The 26507-nt window shown below is 43.4% G+C and overlaps 1 protein-coding gene across 2 annotated transcripts in view; it reads left to right on the top strand.

Annotated features, from left to right (window-relative positions):
• Tph2 (tryptophan hydroxylase 2) overlaps nucleotides 1-26507 on the top strand; it is a 104397-nt gene that overhangs the window by 65008 nt on the left and 12882 nt on the right. For both annotated transcript variants that reach the window (XM_063263689.1, NM_173839.3), the window contains exon 9: nucleotides 25312-25407. In XM_063263689.1, coding sequence (XP_063119759.1) covers nucleotides 25312-25407 — 96 coding nt within the window. The remainder of the gene's footprint in view (nucleotides 1-25311; nucleotides 25408-26507) is intronic.

The raw sequence follows: 26507 nt of genomic DNA, 5'->3' as shown, positions 1-26507 counted from the left end.
CCCAGGAATGGCTCCTTTCACAGTGGGCTGGACCCTCCCACGTCAATCATCAATCAAAATGATATCCCATGAACACGCCCCAGGGGCCAGTGTTACAGAGGCAGTTCCTTAACTAAGGTTCCCTCTTTTCACATGACTGTGGTTTCTATGAGCTTGACAAAAACAAAACAAACAAAACAAAACAAAACAAAAAAACAAACAAAACTAACCAGCACAGTGTTTGAGACTAGGATTCTGAGGGCAGAATCTAGAAAAGACAGTTTTCTCTAACTGCAAAATAACCGGCGGCAAGTGAGGGAGGACCAAATGTCCACCGAGAAGGGCAGCCTGCTTGCAATCCTGCGGTGGTTTTGATTGACAAAAAAAAGAGTGTAAGCTTGTGAAGGACTTTAAGGCAAAATATTCTGACTCTCGTCAGTTTACTCGAAATGTGCGCATGCGCATCCGTGCATGGTGTGCGTGTGCGCGTGCGCATTTGTGTAGTGACCCGTTTTGCCTGGTTTACTCACTTTTATTGATATTGCTCGATCTCCCATCCCACATCCCTCTGACTTTCGGATTCTTACAAGCCTTACAGTTTCAATTCCTTCCAATTTTGTAAATTGGTTGTTTACCCTGCAGTGTGGCACACCCAAGAAGGATCAGGAAAAGTATTATCTGTATGGCAAGGAAAATGAGGAGAAGGACACTCACACTGATAAAGCTGGTGACTTTCATGACACGGGAATCCAATTGCTATTGGCATCTGAGAACCTTTGCTCATCTCTCAGTTAAAAACAACGGGGGTTGGGAAAGTACTGGGAGCTGGTCTTGGAAGACAACACAGGTTCTGACCAGACCATTTCAAAGCATGGGCTGTGTAAACAGCCTGCTGGGTACCGTGCATGTTAATGGCTTTCAAGCCACACACTGAGGGGCTCGCTTGTAAAGACCAAGAGTTTAAGCCTTTAAGGCTCACCCACAGCAAAGTTCAATGGCTAGGGAGAGTTGTAGCTGGCTACACCTGATGAGAAATGGAGCTATTATTACTCCATCCCGCCAACTTGTTTGCGTCAACTCCCCTGAAGAAGTAGTAGGTGAGAACGAGAGATGAGTTGTACCAAAGGAGAAAAATCCACAGAGGGGACAGATGGAAAACTACATCCATTGCTATTTATGTAGACTGCGAGACAGGCTGTATTATTCCTATACTCCGGGTGAGATTTATATTATTAAAGCTTCTGTTTATATAGTGCCTGCTTTTCCTTGTTTATGGTGAATTTAAGCACATATAAAAAAAGAATTATGACTCATGAAAGAAGACACTTAATAACTTTCTGGAATCCACTGTCAACAAATCTGAGGAGAAAAACAACATCCACTCAGACTAATTGGCATTGCTAAACTTGGTTTTGTCTAAGGCTGCTTTTGGACATCTGGGTCTGGTTTCCAGAGGCTTCAGGCTGCATTGCCTGTAGACACTGTATTCCCTTGCTATATTTCTGCCTGATATTTATTTTGACATGTTAATAATGTTCAGTTTCGAGAATGAAGCTATCTCAGCTGCTTCTCTGTGGGCAATGGTTTTTACGCCCTGAGAACCATTTAAATGAACCTCTTTTGTATCTAAAGAAATTGATGATGATGCTTGGCGAGTGTATTTCAAATGCATTGTTATACATGTAAATAATTTGCCCTCTGGTGGATAATGAATAAGGCCATTAGTTTTGGCTGCTAGATTCTTTTCTTACCCCTCATAGCTGTCGCAGTTCTGTGCATGACAGATATGCAAAAATATTTCCAATAAGAGCATGTGTTCTAATTTTGAGATAAAACTATTTCCCATTTCTGGTTAAGGTGGATTTCATACATTAGTGTGCACATTGGGTTTGTAGACTCAAATGCTGTCAGTGGCCAGGTAGGTAGCAAACATCTATAAAACAGTCAGCTATAAATGAGTAAGAAGCTTTAGAGTCTTTGGAGAATGGGAGAAAACACGTCATGCCTAAAGGTTTTCAGATGCAAAATTAAAACAAAACCAAAAGTCTGTCAACAATGAATCACATCTCTAAGTAGAAACTGAACTGTAGGATCAAGGTGGTCAGCCTTTGTTTTGGACCAGAGAGTTTTACACTGGACTACACTATGTTGAAGGGACAAGATCACATGATCCTTACAGCATACTGTTTATTCCCAGTTATTCGGTTCTGTTTGGTAGACAACAGAATATTTTTTTTCTAAGATGGCTACGACAGTAAATTATCTTATTGTGTTGAAAGGCAAGCTGATTTGAAATATTTAAGTATATCTGTTTAAATACTTGGCTTTGTGTGTGTGTCCATCCCTGTGTTCATGTGCATGCATGTGTCTCCGTGTGCGTGCATGTGTGTGTGTGTGTGTGTGTGTGTGTGTGTGTGTGTGTGTGTGCCTTAGTACAGTGTGAAAGTCAGAAAGCAATTTATGGGAGTTGGTTTTCTCTTCTACCATGTGGGATCTGGGGATCAAATTCAGGTGTTTAGGCTTGGTGGTAGTGTATTTTATCGGCTGAACCGTCTCACAGGCCCTGAATTATAACTTAAAATGGCTGTAAACACGATTTTCATACATGTATCCTGAGCATGTTTCAGTTCATTAATCTGGAAAAAGCGAGACAGTCAGACAAAGTGCAACTCCAGGAACTGAGGGACTTTATGGCCACAGAAAGAAAGAGTTCCATGGTTAGATAGAAAATGACATACGGTTCTGTAGGCAATAAAGCTGGGACTTCTTTGTTTGTTCAGGATGAAGTCACATGTAGCTCAGGCCGGCCTTGAACTTCCTATGTAGTAAATTCCCCACCAAATACAGCTCAGGATCTTCTGCCCAGAGACTGGTCTGGCTCACTATTAAGGCTAGTTGGGAACCTCTGATCCTCCTGCCTCTACATCCTGAAGTGCGAGATTATAGGAGTGCACTCCAGGGCCTGGCCTAAAGCCACAGTCTCGAGGTTAATTTTTCTACCAGGCAGATACCATTTGCATGTCCATGGACAAATACCATGGTGGGATCAAGGGAAGGGTGAAGGGGTTTACTTGAGCTCAAAGGTCAAGGGCACAGCCCATCATTGCAAGGAAACCAAGGTAACGGAGACTGAGACTAGAGGTCCCATAGCTTCCACAACGCAGAAGCCAAGGGAGCATCCACGCATGCCAGAGCTCAGCTGCTTTTCTCTACCTCATCTTCTTTCTGCCCAGGGATACCCCCCCTCCACAATTAAGATGAGTCTTCCTATACCAATCAATATCATCAAGACAATCCCTTATAGACTTTCTCAGAGGCTAACCTTCATCCAGATAATCCCTCCCAAGTTGATTTTAGATCTTTCAGTTCGACAGCAGCAACCTTTGTAGCACAGGGAGGTGGTGATGTTGAAGAGAGGTAGCGTAGTTAGACCATGCGCCCAAATGCCTTTCCCAAGTAACCTTTTGGCCTCCTTTGTATATCCAAGATCCTTTTTATGCAAACACTAGCACTCTAGGCTATCCTCTTTGTTACAGAACTTCCTGCTTCACAGCCTGCAACTGGACCCAGGCAACTACAAGAGCTGTCTGTGAGCTGGTGCTTTTTTTGTATCTCGCTATTCTTCTGTCTGTGAGACTAGTTATTCATCTGTACACTGATGCACAGACGGAAATGAACTGATCAAGGGAACTTAGAAACCAGCCCTAGAAATAGACAGATGTTCCTTCCTCCCAAAGGGAGGATGTATAAGAGAATCTGTCAGTGGCTGGTGTACCCCATCCTATGATGCTAAAGTCTCTCTCTCTCTCTCTCTCTCTCTCTCTCTCTCTCTCTCTTTTTTTTTTTTGGTCAGTTTATTCCTCACATCATAAAGGCATTTGCAACCAACCATGTGGTACATCATCTGGAGGAGAAGCAATCAATAGGAACACAGATGTTTCCTAAGCAGAATAAATTGGCCCCTGGTCCAGCTGGAATTTTCCATCTATATGGGGCTTTAGGTCATTCATTCAGTTCTGCTGCCCCTGAAATGTGTTCACCTTCGCTTTCCGATTGAAGGGATTTTATTAGTGGGTCTCGATAATGCTGACGAGAGGAGAGTACTAGCCAAGGGCAAAGGAGGAGTAAGCAATCTTTCCCAGGACCTGCTCCCAGAGCGTCAGTCTCACGGAACAGAAACAACCACGGGCGCAATTCGGGAAACACTGGGTAAACAAAAAGCTTTAACTTAGAGGACGATTTAGAACCTTAAATAAGATATATGCAGAGTCTCTGCAAGTGACAAAAGTTAGTTTTCTAAGTTTGTCACATTTCCTCCATTCTGAGATGACAGTGGCCGTACCACAGACTGCTAGTTTAATAGTGGGTTTCACTTCGTTAGTTGAGGTGGAACTTTCAACTAGCAAACTTTTTTTTTCTGACATTGAAAGATGAAGGTCCACTCTGAAAAAGCTAACGTGGGAAAAAACTGAACTTGAGAACGAGGAAAAGTCCTCTTTCATGGAGTGCATGTTAGTATCCCCATTCCACAGATCGTCTAAGAAACATGATTTAGGAGATGAAGTCTAGACAGTCTTCTGAAAATGGCAGAGGCCTGACCAATTGGCTAAACTGTTCCCTAGTAAAAATCATCAGGGTATTAACAATGCCGAGTTCTGTTTGTACGTTCTCATCAAACAAATGCTTTATTTCTGCCATCGTTTGCACTGGCTTGGGCTTTGATGAGCATCCTCAACTGCGCTTGATTTTGTACGTCTAACCTGCACTTTTCTTTTGTTGGGAGTGGCTCTGAAATGCACGATCGGTCTTAAGCTAAAAACCAATTAGAGTTCCCATTACAAAGATAAGGTTAGCCTTAGTGTATGAAGTTCTTATCGGTATTTCCCACTTTCTGGGCACATCTGCTTGCTTCTTGAATTGTCTTTTTTCTTCACGTAGCTGCTCGTGGGAGGGGAAACATAGGACGCTAGAAGATGTATGTGCAGCTGTCCTTCTTTCTGAACACGGATGACATTAAGAATGACCACTTTATAGGGAGCTCGAATAAGCCGCAGGCTTATTTATTCTGTGTGGAGTCTTTGAACTGGTTCAGCTGTTTGAATCATTTGATACAAAGCTGACGAAGGGCTGGAAGGAACGTGTCTCTCTATATCCTTAATTGAGATGTTCGGGTGAATGATCAGTTTGTATGTTATTACCAAAGAACTTAATTAAAAGTTAATAATATCTATTCCAACTCATTACTCTCACTTTTATATCTGCTGTGCATATAGAAAAGTAGAATCCTCTTGTAAGCGACGCTTTGCTTCTTTAACGAATTTGTTTTCGTTGCTTTTCTTTATCACTCATTTGTTGTCCAGATGCCCTGAGGCCCTGCTACCTTTGGTCTAGTTCTTTTCCGAGAATATTTAACTCTGTAGCCAAGGCTGTTTGGTCCTATCCCTTTGTGTTTTCCTCATCATGTGTGCCGTTCCATTGTGAAGGATTTGTCATCGGCTCATGTTACAAGAGCTCTGCCTCCTTCACCTGGTTCAGGAACAAATTTCTTTGTAGTGTGAGGTGTTTGTACACTTTCGCAGCTCGCATCTTTCTCTGTCATTTATAACTGTATCCTAGGGGCCTCCGAGAGCCATCATATAACAGAGGAAAGAGAACAAATATAGAGCACCTAGTTTAGAAATTTGGAAAACTCATAAAAACAGAGTTGCTGTGGTAACATCATTCCCCGATCACCGGGAGAACACTGGGTCTATTTGCTATATAGTAGCATTAGTTTGTCCCGACTGTCCCCACAGCCAATGGCTGCGCCTCTCAGTGCTCCACAGACATTGGTGGAGAGGATATTCAGGCTGTCTGGCAGATAGCATAGGGAAGTCTCTACCTTTCTTTTCCTCTGGACCTCGGGATTGAACTCAGGGTCTTGCTCTTACCAGGAGCAAGAACTGAACCCCCACACTTTCCCTTTGAAGTATTAGAGTCTGCTGAAATAAAGTCACATTGGAGATTATCATAGGACAAAAGCATATATATTTATTAGTGTGCACAAGCATAGGGGCTCATACTTAGAAATTCAGAATAACAACATGCAACACTGATTTCTGAGTCTGGAGGGCAGCGAAAGGCGTGGCCCCAGGAGCAGAGGAGAGGGCCTAAATGTACAGTTATCATAGGTGGATTTGGGAGGCAGCTTGACTAGTTCTGAATGTGTCCTCAGGCTAGGCACTAATTCTGTTACATCCTTCTGCCTCCAAAGCCTTCAACAAAACAGTACTATTATTTTCTGACCCGATAGGGAGTGAAGAACAAATGACATAAGCCACTGTTACCTTGGGCACTGTGACATCATTGGTACCCTCTTCAGGATGGCTGCATTTGTTCTCATCACTGCCTAAGAGATCCTAAGAACCACACTGCTGAAGAATTCTAAAGCCATGTCAAAACCCCAGCCCTCCAGATCGCACCATGCTTTTAAAGTCCTGACTTTGAGGTCTCCTTACTTTTTCTTCTCAAAGGGAGTTTGAATGCTTTCATCAACTATGGGAGATTTCTGCAGTCCCTTTCATTTCCATGATGATATGCTGGAGAGAGAGGTTTCCAGTTTAACTACAATGGCACAGGCTATCAGGATCTTAACTCGCATTAACAGAAATATCTGCGGTGTAATTCCATTTTCCAGCAAAAGCGGAAAGAAGATGGTTGGCATTTTTTTCTTTATGAGCTAGAATAGTGGAGGTAATGTTATATCAAACTATAGGAATTTAATTACCCCATTCCACAAATGTAGTTTTCAAATAAAGGAGTCAAAAGGATTTTCAAAGCCATTCTTCTGAACTGCGATATAAAAACTCAGAGTACATTTAGGAGATGTAAAATGTATTACTGTACATTATGAGGCACTGCGCTCAATGGTAGCACAATAAGAAACTCGACGTGAGATTGAACACACAGTGATTAAAAATCTCCTTGCTTGCTTCTTAGCAATCCTGCAATTTTTCTGGAGTTCTACATGCTTGTTGCTGTAAGGATGGTCATCTGCGGAATAATTCTGGTGGGTGGATTGAAACTTCAGGACAGGTCTTACAGAAGGTAGAGACATTGTCATTCAAAAGCTTAAATCCAGACAGAGGTGCAAGGGAGAAATGCAGTTAGGGTTGGAAGGACCAATCCTAAATCACCCAGGGGGTCACTGTCATTCTTCCCAGTGCTTGGAATCCTGCCCTGTCCAGTGTCTGTAAAAACAGTAGTAAAGTTGTGTGAGTATTTGTGTGTATATGTGTTTGTGTATGTGTTCGTGTGTGTATGTGTGTATGTGTGTATGTGTGTATATGTGTGTTTGTATGTTTGTGTATGTGTGTTTTTGTGTTTATGTGTGTGTATATGTGTGTTTATGTGTGTATGTGTGAGTATGTGTGTGTGTTTGTGTGTATGTATGTGTATGTGTTTGTGTGTATATGTATATGTATTTGTTGTATGTGTATATGTGTGTATGCTTTGTATATGTATGTGTTTGTGTGTATATGTGTGTTTGTATGTATGTGTGTATGTGTGTGTGTATGTGTGTGTATGTGTGTGTGTGTGTGTGTGTGTGTGTGCGTGTGTGTGCTGGCTGTCTCAGTAATTCCACTACTACAAAGTCTTCACAAAAGCCATTGTTTCTCCTTCTTATGGGACTGACACACGCTCATTATGCGAAGTTTTTAAAAGCTGGATGGAGAAGGAAGAGACAACATAGGCCATTTGTGATCTCACCACCGCCATGGCCACACTTAGCACTCTGGCATAGAGCCCTCGAGTTTTCCTCAAAGGCCATTTTACCACATCAAAAAAATAAGTCCGTAATGTAAGTCTGGGCTCTAAAGAAAGGACTAATGAGGTGTTCATTTGCTTATCAAATACTTGTGCTGCTTGGACAGAGCATATCTTTTACCTCCACAGAAGACAGAACTGGGAAAACCCCGGAAAGCGAGGTCCTATAGCTTTCTGCTTAGCCAAGTCTCAGGGTGGTTTTGTGATCATCACACACATTTTGTCAATCTTTACTCCTTTCATTGGTCATATTCCCATTAGTAAGTGAAAACTGATACAATTTAATTGATCCTTACCTCTTCTTATTGTTCTCTCTCTCTCTGAGTAAAACCGTACACATCTATCAGTAGCCAAAAAGTTCTCGAACTTCTCCGCAGCACATGTTCCCAGGATGCTCATTCTAGTAGGAATTAGGGCAGGACCAGAGATCTGTAAAGCACAGTGACCTCTTCTCTGAACTTCCTGAGCCTGTGCATCCCTAGGGACCAGCATGGAGGCAGTATAGTGTAGTGGATGATTTGTACTGGGGTGCAAATCTAGGTGTTGTCAACTACAGGCTGGATATCATAACAGCAAATATTAATTATGATCCTTGCCAAAGAATAGTAAGGCAAACTTGGTTCATTGGCATCATAATTGGTCCAGGGGGCCTGCAATGGGCTTTGCAATAGGAGATAGTTGGGCTCAACTTCCAACACAACAAAGACAAGTGGGACTTTATAACCACTGTGCAGAAAGGTGGTGGTCACTGCATGGGAAATTCCTAAGAGAATTCCCAGGGATGAGGAGGTGTTCTGGTTAATCTGATGTTATAGGACCATTGCTGAGGTTGCCTGGGAGATGATGGGAGAAAGGAGCCCGTTTCGATTCTGGGGATCGGGGAGCCTGGCTACATCAAACTAACAAGTTTCTCGTTCAAACGGGATAATGTAGGAACAAACTCGGAAGCGTACAATTCAAGGCCTGGCTGGGACAGACAAGACTGTGGCCAAGGACAGAATCATAACATCTTCCGTGTTTCAATGTCATCATCTTTAAAAGGAGACTGATACTGCTCTCTAATGCCAGAGAGATGTAAAATTGATGAGCTAATGCACCGGGAAGCTGCTTGGCACAGTGGTGAGTGTGAAAATCGTGCCAGCGTTCCATTTCGCATCGCTATGCTCCTAGGCACCCAGGTGGCCATGGGAGTGATCACACACACAGGAAAGACCCTGGAGAGTTTCTGCATTTGCGTGTGACCTTGGGGGGGTAATCCAACTTTCAGTACCCCAGCTCTGTCTTTCTGAAATGCAGATGGTTCAGTTTACTCATAAAAGGGTCTTAGACGGGGCCGGTCTGCTATTTTACAGTGTAAAATGTTTTATCTATAAATAATAGAAGGGAGGGCCTCTCCGGGAAGATGTCAAGCTTCTCCCTGGAGATGGAGGAGCTGCCTCTGACTTAATAGCGCACCTCCCCTGAGCAAACACAGAGAGAAAGACAAGTCATAGGGAACAGCTTGGGAAAATAAATGAGGAAGTATCGTGTGTGCCAGAGAGAGCGCGTGAAATATGAATTCCTGATGGAACTTCTCAAGCAGATTAAGAGTGATGCTGTTAGTCAACTCAGCCCTCCCTTAATAACCGAGCAAAGCGTTGCGTTTGGGGGCTCAGATCTTGGCTGCTCCACCCTGTGAGCTCGTGCTTCTGATAACCCCGTCCAGGTGTTCGCAGTTTGGATGGAAGACGACTGAATTTAATATAAAATTACATAAAGCAGGTGCTGGAGGAGAGCCAAAAAAGGTTGTTTGTTCTGGCTTCAGATGCACTTTGGTTTCATCTCCAATGTGCACACACGGGCCCTATGTTTGATGTCCAAGGCTTAAAAATTCTTTGTAACGAGCCAAGGGGAAGTACCTTTAAATGGTTTGCTTTAGAAACACTTAAATGCTGAGCTCTACAAAGGTGGGTTGTCTGTCTCTCTCTCTGTCTATTTATCTATCAATCTAGTTGCTTACTTTTTCCTTTCTCAAATGCAACTAAGAATTCTTGATTCTTAGCTGAGATACAGTCTTAGCTTAGATAAAATCAAGGCTTTGGCTGGTGGATGGCCAACGGACGCTGATTCTTTACAAAGCTGTTCTAGCAGACCAAAAGAAGCTGACTTGTAATTTGTGTGTGTGCGCGCATGTGTAAATATATTCTTGCACACACACACACACACACACACACACACACACACACACACACACACCCCTATACCTTGGTTAAATTAAAAAAATTGCCCATATTTGCCCAGCAGAAGTTATACAAATGCCTCGGTTCTCAGATTTCCAAAGCAATCTGATGCCCTTGTGCAGTGTGACAATTGGCTAGAGCTGAGACACTCTTGTCCCGCTAGACAGGGATCAGTGTGACTTCTATGTTCTCCATGTATTAAGCAAAAGGGAAAGCCGGGGGGAATGGGGCCATCATCCCTGGCAGTCACAAAACATCAGCTTGCCTAGTAGCCAGAGAGCTTGGTACAATGATTCCCGGAAGACTTCAGAAATAGCTCAAGTCATGGTATTCTTTATTATCTCATGAATTCTCAATGATCTAGAATTAATCTTGTGGCTATAAACGATGCCTCTAAATCAAGTACAAACATGGACTGGTGTAGTTTTAGTGCTATATTTTACTCGACTTTGTGCTTTGTAATATGACTTTTAAGCTATAAAAATGGTGCATTATACTTCTGACCTAACCTCATTCGTCATAGTCTTGGCCCTCTTGAACTATGCTCTTTGCAGTACTGTTTCCCCCAGTAAGTCCCAGATGACTCAGTTTCTTTCCTGCCTCGTTTATAGCATGGGCTACTCACTGACTTCCAACAGGTGTGTATTGTGATGCCCAGATGATCTAGGGGTCACAAAGGAGGTGAAGGTACCCAGCCCAGAGCAGTCTAACAGAGGATGGTCATGGAAAGGCTAGACAGACCTTAATCTGTTCCGGTTCTGTGAATGACACACTTAAGAACCCCAGTTGTAGTGTCCCACAGTGTCCAGTCACCTTGGGAACAGAAGGCAGACATTGATGTATAGAGCAAACCACACAGAGTTAGGAGCCAGGTTCACATGCTTGTAATTCATCTTTATTTGTCCCTTAAATTTGCCAAGCTACTCAACCCAAGACTTAGTCATTTTACCTGTAAAATGGGTGGGTGGGGGGGGGACTTAGCATCGAAACATAGTAATAGTTTAATAAATGGTTATTCATGATACTTTTCCTGTTTTATAGACAAAGAGCCTAAGACACAGAATTGGTAGAAATAACTTTCACGAGGTCAATGCAGAGGTTGCCCCTAAACTGTGGTTCTCATTTCGAAGTCAATGTGCTCAGACTTCTAAATGACATTATCTCCACAGTGTCTTCCTCTTAGGGCTGCTGTGAGCATGTTGTAAAGTTCTCAGTACTGTGTCTCGTAGAGTGTAGGCTCCAATATCTGGTGGTGATTATTGCTAGAGACAGGGAAGCTCAAGTGAGCTTGAATGCTGTCTAGAGTTTCAATTACTGTAGACCATCATGTGACAGGTACTCAGATTCATGAGTACATCTCTCCAACCCCCTTTCCACATACAGATGGTTGGTGTCAGCTGTGAGCTGGAGAAATGAGGATGGTGGTGGTGTTGGTGACTAGAAGAGAAACAGGATCTCATTAATAAAATCATAAAGTAAGAAGTCTGATCAATGCAGTGGAGTGCTGAGATCTGCTATTTTTCCTGCTAAAAATACCTTTTCCCCTCGACAAGTTTTCAGATATATAATCATCTTTTAGAATCCCCGGTCTTGCCTGGAAAGGAGTCAGTGAGTAAGTGTAAGGTTGTTAGCCCTAATGTCTGGGAGGGTGTTGCTTTTAGGAATGCAGGGATAAAAATAAAATGACCCTCTAAAGATAGTGGTTACCCACAGCTCATTTGGAAGTCAGTAAAAACCTCATTTTTTATCAGAGCATTGGAGAGCTGACCTTTAAATTCACCACATCTGGGGAGAATGTGTGATTTGATGCAGAACATTTTGGGGGCATGCCTAAGGATGGATGGCCAAGGATATGCTCATCAGTTCACTTCTCCTTCAGGGAGCACAAAATTGCTTAGGTTACCAGTCAGTTCGTGGGTAGTTCCAAACCTGTAACATATGCTTCAGTGGGTCTTCCGTGCAAGGAAGATTAAGCACATATATAGATTGAATGCTGATCCATGCATCTGGTAAGAAAATGATGTGGGCATGTATTGTGTGTGTATATGTGTGTGCATGTGTGTGCGCATGTGTGTGTGTATGTATGTGTGTGTATATGTGTATATGTGTGCATGTGTATGTATGTGAGTGTGTGCGTGTGTGTATGTGAGTGTGTGTGTATGTGTGTGTAGTGTGTATGTGTGTATATGTACGTGTGTATATGTGAGTGTGTGTGTGAGTGTGCATATGTGTGTGTATGTATGTGTGTATGTGTGTATGTACGTGTGTATATGTGAGTGTGTGTGTGAGTGTGTGTATGTGTGTGTGGTGTGTATGTGTGTATGTACATGTGTGTATGTGAGTGTGTGTGTGAGTGTGTATGTGTGTGTGTGTGTTCACAGGAAAGTCAAGTTGTTTTAAGGCAGCTGGTTGGTTGCTTAATGAGTTCAATGAAGGCTTTTGGAAAGAAATGTTGGTATTGCTTTAAAATCATAACCATATTTTGTGAATTCCTGTTATAGAGATTTTATAATGGGGGCTCTTGTACTGCATCTAGGGTCCGGGAGGCAATATGGGGAATACAAAACTAGCGTTTGATTTGTGAAACTCAAAATACCTGCAGGTCCATGGAGCATGAAGAGAAGCCTATCTGTATTCCTAATATGCTTTTAAAAGAGCAGTGGATATTGTGGGAAGCAGAATTGGATGGATGGACATCTTAGAGATTCATCTCCTGGAGAAAATAGCATCCTTCTGATCTCACGTGCTGTCATCAGCCGAGTGAAGGTCTGAACGGTGATGCTGACAGAAATTCCTTGTAGCTGCTAATTCTGAACAGTCTGGACTAGGAGGCACTTTAGTGCTCGAGTCTGTCGCATCATAAACTCTTCCACATTCTGACCAAGGACTGTTAGCATTTTCCCTGGCTAGGCTTCAGTTGGCTCCCATTCCTCACAAACAGCAAACTGAGAAACTTTCCCCCTGACGTTTTCAGATAGGGATCCAGATGTCAGAATCAACAGAGTTTTCAGTCACCACTTGTAACGAGGAGGCCAGAAGCTACTTAAACACTAGGCTGCCTGAGCTTCCAAGCTTCTGTAGGCAGTGCCTGCCAATTAGCCTCCAGTCATGCTGCTAAGGTCCTGCGATGCTCAGGGCTTGACTGTGGCAAGGAGGCCAGTTCCTCCTTTCCTTACTGAGGTGGGTGGGGGTGGGGCTACTGTTAAGGTAAAACATTGGATGAGGTCATGAATGGCTAGATCCATTTCTGAACCTGTAATTGAGAAATCTGTTTGAGGGCTACTACAGAGAAGTTCTCTCTCTCTTTTCCCCCCAAATCTTTAATATTAGAAAAACTGGCTGAGCTTAGTGACTAATAATCCAGGTTGGCTGGCATTGACTTTGTAGGCATGGCCAACCAAAAACCTCTTCAAGCTTATCCACATTCTCTTCTTATCTTCCATATTTGTTGAGGACCTACTACGTGTCAGCTAGTGGAATATGCCAGTCAGTCAACAGAAATACCACCACAAGAAAATAAATCATGTTCCCTGGTGTCAGGAAGCTTAGTGTAGTGGAGGGGACAGGCTTAAAGGGTGGTGGTTTCAGTATGACTCTGTACTAGGAACGCTATGTTGGGGATGTAAGGAGGGCCATCAAACCCGGAGACTAGCAGGGATTTGACAGTGGGCTATGTGATAGAGAGAGCTTTATGTGCAGTGGAAACACAAGTATAAAAATGCAGACAGAAGCAGGAAGGTCAGTTGAGTAGTTGCAACCAGCTCGAGGGTAGTAGGACAGGAGAATGATGGCCATTTGGAACCTGGAGAAGGCACAGGCAGGAATATGGAGTCTTTCTGCCACCTGAGTAAGTTTTGACCTCTACTCCAGGGCTGTGGTACACGGCAGTCATGATGGGGCTACCACTTGGCCATTGCCATCATACAGGCCTTTGTCAAATCCCTGCTAGCCTTGTTAGATGGCTGTCCTTATACCCCCAACATAGCATTCCTACTATAGAGTCATATGGAAACCTCCAGCCTTTGACCCGGAGCTCTGGATGTGATCGTGTCCTAACTGGGTCTTGTCTGAGTAGAAGGATGGACCCATTGCTTAGGTGGTACTCATGTTAAATAAATGCATAGCATTCCCATTAGCTCTTGAGTGGATGGAAGAAGGCAGGGGTATTTCTTTCTTCTTCTCTTTTCCATTAAAAAAAACCCATTAAATTCTGATGTAGAAAAGGTAAATGCTAAACGATAATAAGTCAGGTCGCTTTCTTTGAAATGGAAAATTCTCTCAGATAAGCTGGAGGTGAGGCAGTAAAGTTAAAATGACCAGAGGGCTCTTAAAAAAAAATCATGCATTTATTCCAAAAGCTCGAGAGCTTGTACACACACACACACACACACACACACACACACACACACACACACACACACACACACACAGAGCTGTGAGGAGCAGCAGTTATTTAAACATACAGGAAAATTCCCACTATCACTAGGTGCCGAAAACAGCCTATGCCGTATTCTTCAATAAAAGTTTTTTTTTGTTTTTGTTTTTGTTTTGTTTTTTTGCTGACGCTCTTTTTCTCTTTTAGTGTGCCTTTTATATTTGATGATCAATTTTCCACAAGGTCTGCCATAATGCTTCCTCAGAGCGTAGGACTTTGCATTTTAATTCATTCAATGAGCGCTTGCAACTAAGACAATATCTGTTGCTCTCACAACTTGGGGGTCATCGTAGCTAACAGGATGGCACTCAAATCCGGCCCCCCCCCTTTTTTTTTTTCTACTTGGTTTTCTCTGTTTTGGCTGGAGGACAGCTACTGGAAAAAGAAATGACTTCTCCCCCTGCCCCCACCATTTACTCTTCCTCCTTTCCTCCCTCCCCTCTCTCTCTGTATCTCTCTCCTTTCTCTCTGAGACAGTCTCAGTATCCTAGGATGGCCTTGAACTCACTATGTAGCTATGTAGCCAAGGCTGGCCTTGATCCTGTGATCCTTCTGCCTCCACTTCCTCAGCACTGACGTTACAGGTGTGCGTTATCATGCCTGATTTACGTGGAACCAGGGATCAAAACCCAGGGCTTTGTGAGTATTGGGTGAGCGCTCTACCGCTGAGTTATTCCCACTTCCCAAACTGCAGGTTCTGTGGTTGTAGTTGTTCTACTTGTTTATATATTTACATCCCAAATGCTGCCCCCTCCCAGTCCCTCCTCACAAGGTTCCTCCTCCAACCCCCTCCCTTTCACCTCTGAGAGGGTGGCCCTCTTGAGTATCCTCACCCTGGTGCATTAAGTCCCTGCAGGACAATCTGGCCATTGCATAATGCACCTTCCTGGGATGAACCTTTGGGTTCTTCTAAGCCCTTCTCTTGATACCTCAAGTCTCAAGGTTCTGCAGGAAGCACTGTGTCATTCTTTCCAGAAACTTCATCCCTTAAAGCTCACCTAGGAATTCTTCAAAATCCAACATGGGTTTCAAATTCTCCCAACACCATAGTTTTAAAGTAGAGTGAGAACATAGGGGAGAATCACACCCAGGACCATTTAAAAATCGTTATTATTAGTTTTCTTTCCTGATCCATTTTATTCCATCCCCGAGAACAGAGAAATCTCCTCCCTTGAATTTTAACTGAAGAACAGTATAGTAGAATTTAACACACATGCACGCATGCACGCATGCGCACACACACACTTTTGGGTTTGGTACTGGAATCAAACCCATGAACTTGTGCATATTAGGTACGTGCTCTATATCTATCTGAGCCATATCCCTAGGCTGCCTCCCCACATTACAGGTTTGGTCTACATTGTGACCTAATAGCGTGTTTTATTTAGCGATCTAACAGGTTTTATTTAGAGATGTTATCTCACTGGGAATCAGAACACTGGACCAAGTCTGATACTTTTAATTTCACACTTTTATTTTACAGAGTGAAACCCACAGACTCAGAGCAGACCAACAAACCATGCAAAATTCCTTTCTTTCAACAAGCCAGATTCCTGGGGGGGGGGGGATTTCCCTCCTCAGGAACCTTTGCTTTGAAGATGGCAGAACTGGGCAGTCACTGTTTTGTGTATGACTCTTAGAAGTGGTTAAGAGCTCAAAGGGTTTAAGAAATGACAACAGAAATGGTTGTGTGTGGAGAGGGGGAGGTGAGGAGGTGGTGTGGCATTACCAGGGCATGGAGACTTCCCTGCCCCCCGCCCCATGGTTTAAGTAACACGGTCATTAATTTCACCTTTGTTTCTAATATTTATTTTTGCTGTGCTAATATTTCTATTCTAAAGCTTTCTGCCCCGCTCCTAGGCATAGTTCTTACTGCTAGCCTATTATCAATTGCGATTTAATCAGGCTTAAGGAATTTTGGCTAAAGGCAGGAAGGCATGCACTCTTTGAGAGCTGAAATCTCAATGATGCTAAAATTTGAACTAGCCAGGGGTAGATGCTGGGATAGGGGATGGGAGTATGGTGGTGGGAGTGCCGTAAAGGGATATGGGAGGGGGACTTGGATCCCTCCTTCTCGACAACCTGGCAAAGCAGTACACTGACAAAAGTGGAAACAATCCAGCAAATACCCTCAAAGGACTAGCGAGCTTTCTACATTACGTGTTTCTATCCTGACCACATGACCGATTGCTGGTACTGGAACATCTTTCAGAACCATTCCTTCTTTCTGAGCCTTATCCTTTGGCCATGACAGGGACAACCTTGGGGCAGGTATTTGTTGGATGTTCTTCCTGTCCTGTGCTGGAACACCCATCTTCTGCAGGCACCGAGCCTTGATCTGTTAGACCACAAAGAAGTAGTGGTGGTGGTGGAGACAGAACTCACAGGGGATTGCAGAAGGGAGGGTTTCCAATGACTCCCGAGGAGTGAGGATAATGGCTACTCACTCCCCCTGGAACTACCTCAGCACTAGGCCCTGTCTTGCCAGCACAGCAGCTCACAGTAGCTCTGCATGTAGAAGCTTGATCACTGCTGGATGATCTGAGGTTGCAAACTCAAGTTTGATTCATAACTAATAGTTCCAGAATTTTGGGTCCCTGTTTTCTCACGCAAACAATGCAGCCAATAACTTCTCTGTCTGCTTCACGGGCAGGTAGGAGGACAACTTGTAAAAGAACGCGTTGTTAAGCCTGCCTAGGTTGCCAGTCAATGCCCTGAAGCTTGAGGTAAGTCCTACTATGGAGTGATAACCCCAAGTTAGGAAGCACCTTGCTATTCAGTTGCCGGATACTGTGCTTTGGCATTTTTGGACAATTTTGGCTTTCCTTCTGGTGTATTGTTCTTGTTCTCTTATGTTAGGTGGGTTTAGGAGCCCCGTAACTAAGCTCGCTTAGAGCCGTGTGGAAGGTCAGATTGGAATAAGGGAGTGAAGGAGTCTTTTGTATAAACAAGAGACATGGAACTTAGTGCAGTTTCTGCAAGGATCACAGTTTCAGTCAGGCTCTCTCCAGCTTTCTTTGTGAACTTTTTACTTCTCGCCTGGGTAAGTGGATAATAGAATTCTAGATGTGAGAGAATGTGTGTGATTATTAAATAAAAATACTACTACTATGCAAGAAAGGCTTTGTTTTGGAAAGGTGACAGAAAATATGCCACTCGTGTTCCCATCTACTCAGGAATTTGTTAAGTGACATGTTAAGTTTGTTCCCTAGAGAAAAGAGGAAGAATTAGCATCCTTAGCCTTGAAGCTCCTACGTACCATTTAAACCTGATTCATCAGTACAGAATGATTCTCAGAAAAGGGAAACCTAATTATTTCTGAGCATACAGGGGATTTTAGAAGACAGAGAGGCTCTTCAACAGAGAGACAAGAAGAGAAAATGTCCATTTTTAGTATTCCATGATAGACCTGGATTTCTCTTTAACTGGAATATGCGGCCGTAGCAAGTCCCTCAAGATGTTAACCCCAAACATAAAGACAGTGTTGCTTTTCCTTCCTTCCTTCCTCCCTCCCTCCCTCCCTCCCTCCTTTCCTTCCTTCATTTGTTTTTAAAATTATTACTTTTATTTTTTTACAGTCCAGTCATTGCCCCCCTCCCCCAGTTCCTCATCCTATTTCTCTTCCCCATCTCTAAGAGGATGTCCACCCTCCCACAACCCTCCCCACTCTGTGGGGCCTCAAGTCTCTCAAGGGTTAGGTGTATCTTCTTCTACTGAGGCCAGACCAGGCAGTCCTCTGCTGTTTATGTGTCGAAGCCTTGGACCAGCTGGTGTATGCTGCTTCAGTGTCTGAGAGATCTCAGGGATCTGGGTTGGTTGAGTCTGCTGGTCTTCTTATGGGGTTGCCCTCCTTCTCAGCTTCTTCTAGCCTTTCCCTAATTCACAGGGGTCCTTGGCTTCTGCCTATTTGTTGGGTGTATCTGCACCTGTCTCAGTCATCTGCTTGTTGGGCCTCTCAGAGGGCAGTCATGCTAGGCCCCCATCTGTAAGCACATCATAGCATCAGTAATAGTGTCAGGCCTTGGAGCCTCCCTTTGAGATGGATCCCAAGTTGGGCCTGTCACTGGACTGCCTTCCCCTCAGTCTCTCCTTTTTTTTTTTTTTTTTTGACGGGAACAATTCTAGGTCAAAAATTTTGACTGTGGGATGACAACCCCATGCCTCAATTGATATCCTGTCTTTCTACTGGAGGTGGACTCTTCAAGTTCCCTCTCCCCACTGTAGGGCATTTCATCTAAGGTTCATCCCTTTGAGTCCTGAGAGTCTCTCACCTCCCAGGTCTCTGGTACTTTCTAGAGCGTCCTCCCCACCCCCACGAGGTTGTATATTTTCATTCTGCTGGCCCTCAAGGCTTCTCTCCTGTTTCTCCACACCCTCCATACCTGATCATGTTCCCCCTTTCCCCTCCCCCTCTCCTTTCCCACCCAGGTCCCTCCCTCCCTCTGCCTCCCATGATTGTTTTCTTCTCCTTCCCAAGTGGGATTGAAGCATCATCACTTGGGCCCTGCAGAGAGACCTTTCTTCAATCACCACATGAGACCATTCTGTATTATGTTGGCATGATTTCACGTTGGTGGTTCTTTCAAACTTGGATCGCGGTTGAGAATGGTGTATTACCCGCAGTGATCTGAAGATGGCAGCATTGTGCACCCTATCTGTTTTTTTTTTTTTTTTCTGAGCAATCCTTAGGTGTGTTCCACAGCCCTTCAGAGTTCAGATTGTCACTCACGCTTCTGTCTTTTTCTGCTTAATGACTGTGAATGTAAATTACTCTGCTTTCTTCTGCGGAAGAGGTCCCATCTATCATTCCTGTTTTGGTTTTAAGCTAATAATTATATGTAATTATATTCAAATAAAATATTTACAAATAATTATATATCACGAGTGCGTGTAAGATTTAGAATTCATGAACATCAGCGCTGATGATGAAAGGTAGCCTTCAATTTGGGAGGTGTTAGTTTTACTATTATTATTTGTTTCTGTTTAAAAGACATTAGCGGCCAAGAATCAGCAATTCTCTTTCGCAGGTGTTTTTACAAAGCTCAGTGTTTTTATTTTTTTCTTTACCTCTTGCATATTTATTTTGTGATAATAGGTAGGATATTTGTCTGGGAAAAAAAAAACCTCAAGGGAATATATTATAGATCCACATCTGGAGAGTTGTGTGAGGAAAATAAATTACATTTTCTTAAAATTTCCAGAAGCAGTTAGCTATCCTTGAACTCTAAGACATTTGTAGGGGGGGTCATTCAGTTCAACTGTGAGCTGGCTCTGCCTAGAAAGCCAGGCAGTAGACATGTGTGGCCGGTGTCTTCCTTCAGTTCGTGATCTGAGAGAGGTCTTCATTACTATTGAGAGCAAAAAAGCATCTCTAGTAAGTCCCTAATTCCAATTTCGCCAACACTTCAGTTTTAGATGTAATTCTTCATTACTTATTATCTGTCAGCCACACACAGAGCTGACAATGGGAAGACGCGTCAGAGCAAAATGTCTGCTTCTATGAGGAAAGCGGGCTGCCGAAGCTGCAGCCAGGGGCTTTCTTGATGATGAAGGCAAAGATAGGCAGACAAGGAGCAGACGGAGCCATGGAAGGGCAGACATTTTGGAGGGACTCCCAGATGCAGGAAGGGGCCAGAGAGCACTAGAACCATGGGAAGGAAGATCCACAGGGCTCTTCTTCCCTTGGAGGCCGTTCTGTTGCTAGAAGTGTATTAGCGTAGGATACACTGGATAATCCTCCACTCAACATTTGAATCTTTAGTCAAACCAATGCAGGCCTTTTAATTCTTGTTATTAAAACCAGACAGAGGCCCACATCCAGGGGAAGACGCCGAGGCTGGTGTGTGATGTGTGGAGTCTTCTCAGGAGCCCTGTCAGCCTGTTCTGATTTGGTGCTAACCGGGGCTGTGCATTCTGTTTCAATGATGCAGTGTGGGGAATTAAAAACGCACTTAACAGTCGACCTGGATGCTCCTGCAGCGGGCACCGCATGTGTGTTTCGGATACCTTTGACTAAGACGACACATTTGCCCACTGAGTTTTCTATATTCAACGTTAAGTTTCCAAGGATGTTGTGTGGTGAGCTGAAAAGGTAAGATAAATCAGGGAGGCGAACCAAAGGCACTCCAAGGAGACACCGTGAGCTTCCAGCTTCCTTGTTCCAGATTTTCATTTGCCTGTCATTGGGTTGTAAAGGGAAATCACACACCCACTGATAATAATAATAATAATAATAATAATAATAATAATAATTATTTTATTTAGAAACCTTACAGGAAGGCCGACGCTGATGTTGGGCTTTGTAAGACACTGAGCTCTGGATCTTGTAAATGTCACGATGGGTGCTGGGTAGATCACCCTGCCTTCCTACACAAGCTTTCCATTTTGGTGAAGTAGAAGGGCCTTGTCTCCACGTGTGTTCTAGGCTTCTCTGTGAATAGCAAGAACTTTGTTCCACTGTGAGCAGCCTGTACACAGTTGTTCGGATGGCAGACTTGAGGGCTTTTATTTGCAGCTTTCCAACACGTTAGCAACTCTCGTTTTTGGTTATTCTCACGAGACTTTAGGGAGACTGACTTCTAGCATCTCCACATCCCGCCCTACGGCCCCTCCTCGCTCCGCGTGGAGCTGAGGATAACACTCAGTTTTAACAAACAAACTATTCCTAGAGATGCGGTACCATTCGTCCCTGGTTGATTCCTAGTAACTCCTGAAACACACCGTAAGGGCTTGCCGAACACCCGTGCATAAATACCGAACTGATGGGCGAATGGATGACAGGTTCGGTTTTCGCGTCTACTCTGAAGTAAGAGAAAATGAAGGCAGCAAAGACCGGAGTTGTTCTCTAGCATCTGCCTCTCTAAGCTAGGCGACCGGATCCCTCCTGACAGTGGCTTCCACCCGCGGACCCATTCACCTACTCTATAGACATTTCTAGCAGTTATTTGATGCTAGACTCTTGTCTAAATATTAAGATCTTGCAGTGAAGAAGGAGGCGAGACCCTGGTCCTATCATGGCTCATACTACTGAGTGACGTAGGCAATGGCAGCGGTAACAGTCAATGGGCAGGATGGTGTTGGGTGGAAGATGGTCTTCATGTAGCACTTCAGACTCATACTAAACAGAGAGCATGGTTGACATTTATGCTGCAATCATTTTCACGAACTAACTTTTCATTGAGAAAGGAAAGTTCAGAGAGGCTTCTTGTAGCAGCAAACGTGCGTGGTTGCAGAGACCAGCAGTCAGACATTGTGTGAAGAGCGTGTCTAAAACTGAGGTCTCCCTTGGAGATCAGGGAGCCCTGCAGAAGGGAGGGAGGAAAGACTGTAGGAACTCACAGGGGATGGGGGACACCAGGAGAACTGAATCAGCTAATCAGGGCTTACAGAGTCTGAGATGGTAAGCATAGGGCCTGCGTGTTGTGGCCGTTGGCTTGGTGTTCTTGTGAGACTCCTCATGGTGGGAGCCAGCGCATACTTACTCTTTTGCCTGCTCCTGGGGCTCTTTTCTTCCTTCTGGGTTGTCTAGTCCAGCCTCGATGAGAGGGACTTTGCCTTGACTTACTGTACCTTGCTTTGTCACATCTAGCTGTCATCTCTTGGAGACCTGCTCTTTTCTGAGGAGGAAACAGAGGGGGAGCAAGTCTGGGGGAGAGAGGAGGTTGGGGGAGCTAGGAGGAATGGAGGGAGGGTGGTTGGGATGCGTTTTATGAGAGAAGAATTTATTTCCAATTAAGAAAAATTCACAGAAAAGAAAGAAAATGACCACTCCACGAATACCTATAGAGAGGAATACACTGCTACAGGGGATAGTAAGCGCAAAGCTCTGCAGCCAGATTCATCTATGTTTCCAGGGCCATCACAATGCCATTGTATGGTTCTTGGCAGGAAAACACATGTCCTTTTGTAGCCTTTAAAACATCATGTCAAGCTGGGCATAAAAATATCATCAATTGTGAGACTGCAAAATCCAGTGTGAATTTCCACTTGTAACTGTGGAGAAGCTCGCTGAGACGACAGACTTTGGATCTGGTTAATTTTGGTGTGTGAGGGTTTTTTTTTTTTTTTTTTTTTTTTTTTGCAAATTCTTTATAACAAAGCTTTAGTAAACAAGTCCCTGTCTTAGCTAGGGGTTCTAATGCTGCAATGAAACACCCGTGACCAAAAGCAACTTGGGGAGAAAAGGATTTCTTTCATCTCACAACTTGGAGTTGTTATCCAAGGAAGGCAGATCAGGAACTCACGGAATCCGGAGCCGATACAGCAGGCCAGGAGAAGGCTTGCTCACTGGCTCGATCCATGTGGTTTGCTCAGTCTTACGGCAACCAGGATCACATGCCTTAGGAGTGACACCACCCACAGGCATCAAGAAAATGCTTCCCACAGGCCAATCTTATGGAGGTATATATTTTTTTCCAATTAAAAGCCTCCATTCTGAGATATGTTTAGGGTTTGTGTCAATTGACAAAACCAAGCATCACAGCCACTTTATTGGAGCTGCCCAAAAGCCTGAGGTGGGGGATTTTTATTGATACCTAGAATGATGCCAAGCAGCCTGTAACACAGGACGGCCTCTCCAAACAAAGAATGTTGTACAGTATCAATGGCACTGGAATTTATTTTGCTTTTAGGAGATAACACGTGCTGCATAGGCCTTATACTTCAATGCGGTGAGACGGATTAAAGCAGTTTTATATCACCCATAAAAGTACCCCAGATACCGTCAGAAAAGCAGTATACTGTAAAACAAAGAAAATGTGGGACAGACAGGGTAAGGAGGCATATTCATTGGCGACACGGTCTTTAATTTTGGCATTTCTTTGGCAACTGAATTAGGAAGGAGGCCTTGCTTCTGGAGGTGAGGCCCCGTGGCTTGGAAGTGGCCACTCCTTTGGGTGCAGCTCAGTTATGCAGAGCATGGGACCGCCTGACCTCGGAGGTTATCCCTGCATTAACAAGCAAACAAAACCCTTCAGAATCAGAGGGCATTTCAACCTCTGGGTAAAAATAGAGCAGGCTGTCATGGGCTAGAAATTATAATTATTTTCTGTCCCCTTTCAGGAGTGTTTAAACTCTCTTCTTTCTCAACACCTTCGGTGCCCTAGCACCACGGACGCAGGACAGCGCTAATTTGATTCAATTCTTATTACGTGTTGCTGGCTTCTCACTTCTCGATTAGAACAAGAACAGTGTGATTTCAGCCCCTCGCAAGAGTTTTATGGTTGTGCAGACATTTTTTTTTTCTTGTCCAGGTTGATTTCTTGAACCCAACAGAAGCAATTGCAGATTCTGTTTACTTTTCCCCCCTGCTCTTTTATTACTCTGAGAATTTTGTATAATATATTTTAACCACATCCACCCTGTTCCCAGCTCTTCCCAGACTCCCTTTTCTAACCCACCCAACGGTCTCCTTAAAAACTATGCATAGACACGCGTATACATATGCGTACATTAGTATCCATTTAAGATTTTCCTGAAAACACACCGACAATAGTTTTGATAGGTAGGTCAGTGTGTTTTTGTTTTCTTTGTCTCTCTTTCACTTCTGAAAGACAGGCGCCCAGTAGTTTTTCAACAAATGCAACTGGAAAGATTTGGTTATTCACCTATTTGTTTGTGTGTTTATGTTTATTTACGAGCTTGGCTATGCTTGCTCGAGTGAGGGCCAGAAGTTGACGTTGGTCATCACTATTGATCTCTGGTTTTGACCACCTTAGTTTTTGAGACAGGGTCTCTTGCTGAACCCGAAGTTCACTGTTTTAGATTGGTTGGCCAGTGAGATCCTGGGATCTGCCTGTTTTCCCTGGTGCTGGGATTACAGATGTGTTACCATGCCTAGCTTTTATGGGAGTACCAGGGGTCCAAACCCTCCACACTCAGACCATTGTGCTTGCTCAGGGCACGCTTTGCCCACTGATAATAACCGTCTTCTCTCCAGCTTAATGGGTGCCTACCGAGGGGTTGGAATTGGCTCAGATGCTAAGAGCACTGGCTATTCTTCCAGAGTTTTTTTTTTTTTTTTTTTTGGTTCTTTTTTTCCGGAGCTGGGGACCAAACCCAGGGCCTTGTGCTTCCTATACCACTGAGCTAAATCCCCAACCCCAAATATTCTGTTTTTAATTAGTTTCTTTTTTTTATTTCCTTCCTGTAACTCTATCAGGATATGCATTTTATTGCTTAGACCTCACCTTAGAGTCACAGCACATAATTAATGTCTTCCAGAGGTTTTGAGTTCAAGCCCCAGCACCCACAGGGTGGCTCATAACTATCTTTAATGAGATCTAGTGCCCTTTTCTGGCCTGCAGACATACACGCAGGCAGAACACTGCGTACATAGTAAGAATGATAATAATAATAATAATAATAATAATAATAATAATAATAAAACTTAAAAGAGTTTTCTGAACGAATAATCAAATTGAAAATATAAGTTTGAGGTGACTAGATTCCAATTCATTTTTTCATATTTTCCTGAAATTTTAAAATTAATTTTAATTTTAAAATTATTACAGGAGATAAGATTTGATGCACAAAGTCTGCATACAGGAATCAAAAGACTCCCTGTGATTTACACTTTTTCCTATATTTTTTTCAACTTAGAGCAGGATTATTATTTAAAATGGTATCATAAAAAATTGCAAAAAAAATCATGTGCTGAAATTAACCAAAGTTCACTGAGATATACAAACCAGGGCAGGGTCATTAAGCAAGAGAATGAATTACAATAAATACTCCGGACTTAAATTTATTTTAAAATTTTAAGGCATTTATGTACAGTGCAGCATTTTATTTTGGGTGCCATTTTATTCCGTGAAGGAGCTTGTTGACCAGTTCACTGAATGGGTGTCCATCTTTTCTTTTCTTTCTTTTTAGTGCTATTTCTTCACAATCGAGTTCGGCCTTTGCAAGCAAGAAGGTCAACTGCGGGCGTACGGAGCAGGGTTACTTTCCTCCATCGGAGAATTGAAGGTATGAAGCTGTGAATGAAAATACCCTTCCCAAGCAGACTGGTTCAAGGTCATGGAAGATATTGATTTGTTTGTCTGAGCATCTCTGCTCACAGCTCCCCATACATATTTAATATATACGATCTGGCACCTCAGATGTGGGTGCTGACCTCCCTTTTTGCAGCTCTGAAAATGGGTCAAGCCTTTCTGTGTTCGTGGTGTGACTCAAATGGATGAGCAGCCATGTGTCCGAGCCAACAGGAATGACAAATGCATACTCAGATGCTGGGGAACAACAAATGGCTGTCTTGAACTTAGAGCTGAGAGCAGGCAATGAATTCACAGCGATGCTCCTGATTGACGACTGCTGGGGAGCCTGGCTTTGCTACTCTGGTTCCCGTCTTCTCTGTGGCTCCATGGACACCTCAGCTTCTACCTCTCAAAGGGAAATTGGAGATTTCTTCTCCCCCCAAATTAATGTATTTTAAATACTTGTTCATTAACATGGTAGTGGTGGTGCACACCTTTAATCCTTGCACTTGGGAGGGAGAGGCAGGCAGATCATTGAGTTTGAGGCCAGCCCAGTCTACAGAGTGAGTTCCAGTGCATACAGGGCTACACAGAGAAACCCTGTCTCTAAAAACAGTAGCAGCAGCAGCGGCAGCAGCAGCGGCAGGAACCACAACCAAAAAGATCTGTACATATTAACAGTTTAAAAGAGCACAAACTGAGTGAAGATAGTTTCAAGGAGAGATGTTGTATGTACGAGTGATGCTTAAAAATTGTCAGTTTTTTCCTTAAATAGTAAAATGATCATTTATTTGGAAATGGTAGGCTCTGGGACACTCTGATAATTTTTAACATTCTAGTAAGATTTGATGCATTTAGAAGGCAATATGATGTATAATCTGGAAATCACACTGAAAAATAACTTAATCTTGCTTTATCATTCCGCCTGAGATCAGGATTATAGACTGGCTTAGGGTGCTGTCTTCAGCACTGACTGCTGTCCTGTACTACAGCGGGAACGCGTTGTTCCTGCAATGGCTCGCTTATTTGTATTCTTGAGAGGTGCAATCGCACGGCAGTTTTATAACTTCTATAATCAGATAATTTACTCAT

The sequence above is a fragment of the Rattus norvegicus genome, chromosome 7 (assembly GCF_036323735.1).
Source record: "Rattus norvegicus strain BN/NHsdMcwi chromosome 7, GRCr8, whole genome shotgun sequence".
In the NCBI taxonomy this organism is placed as follows: Eukaryota; Metazoa; Chordata; class Mammalia; order Rodentia; family Muridae; genus Rattus; species Rattus norvegicus.
The sequence above is the reverse complement of the archived record's forward strand: the minus strand, read 5'-3'. Positions and strand labels throughout refer to the sequence as shown.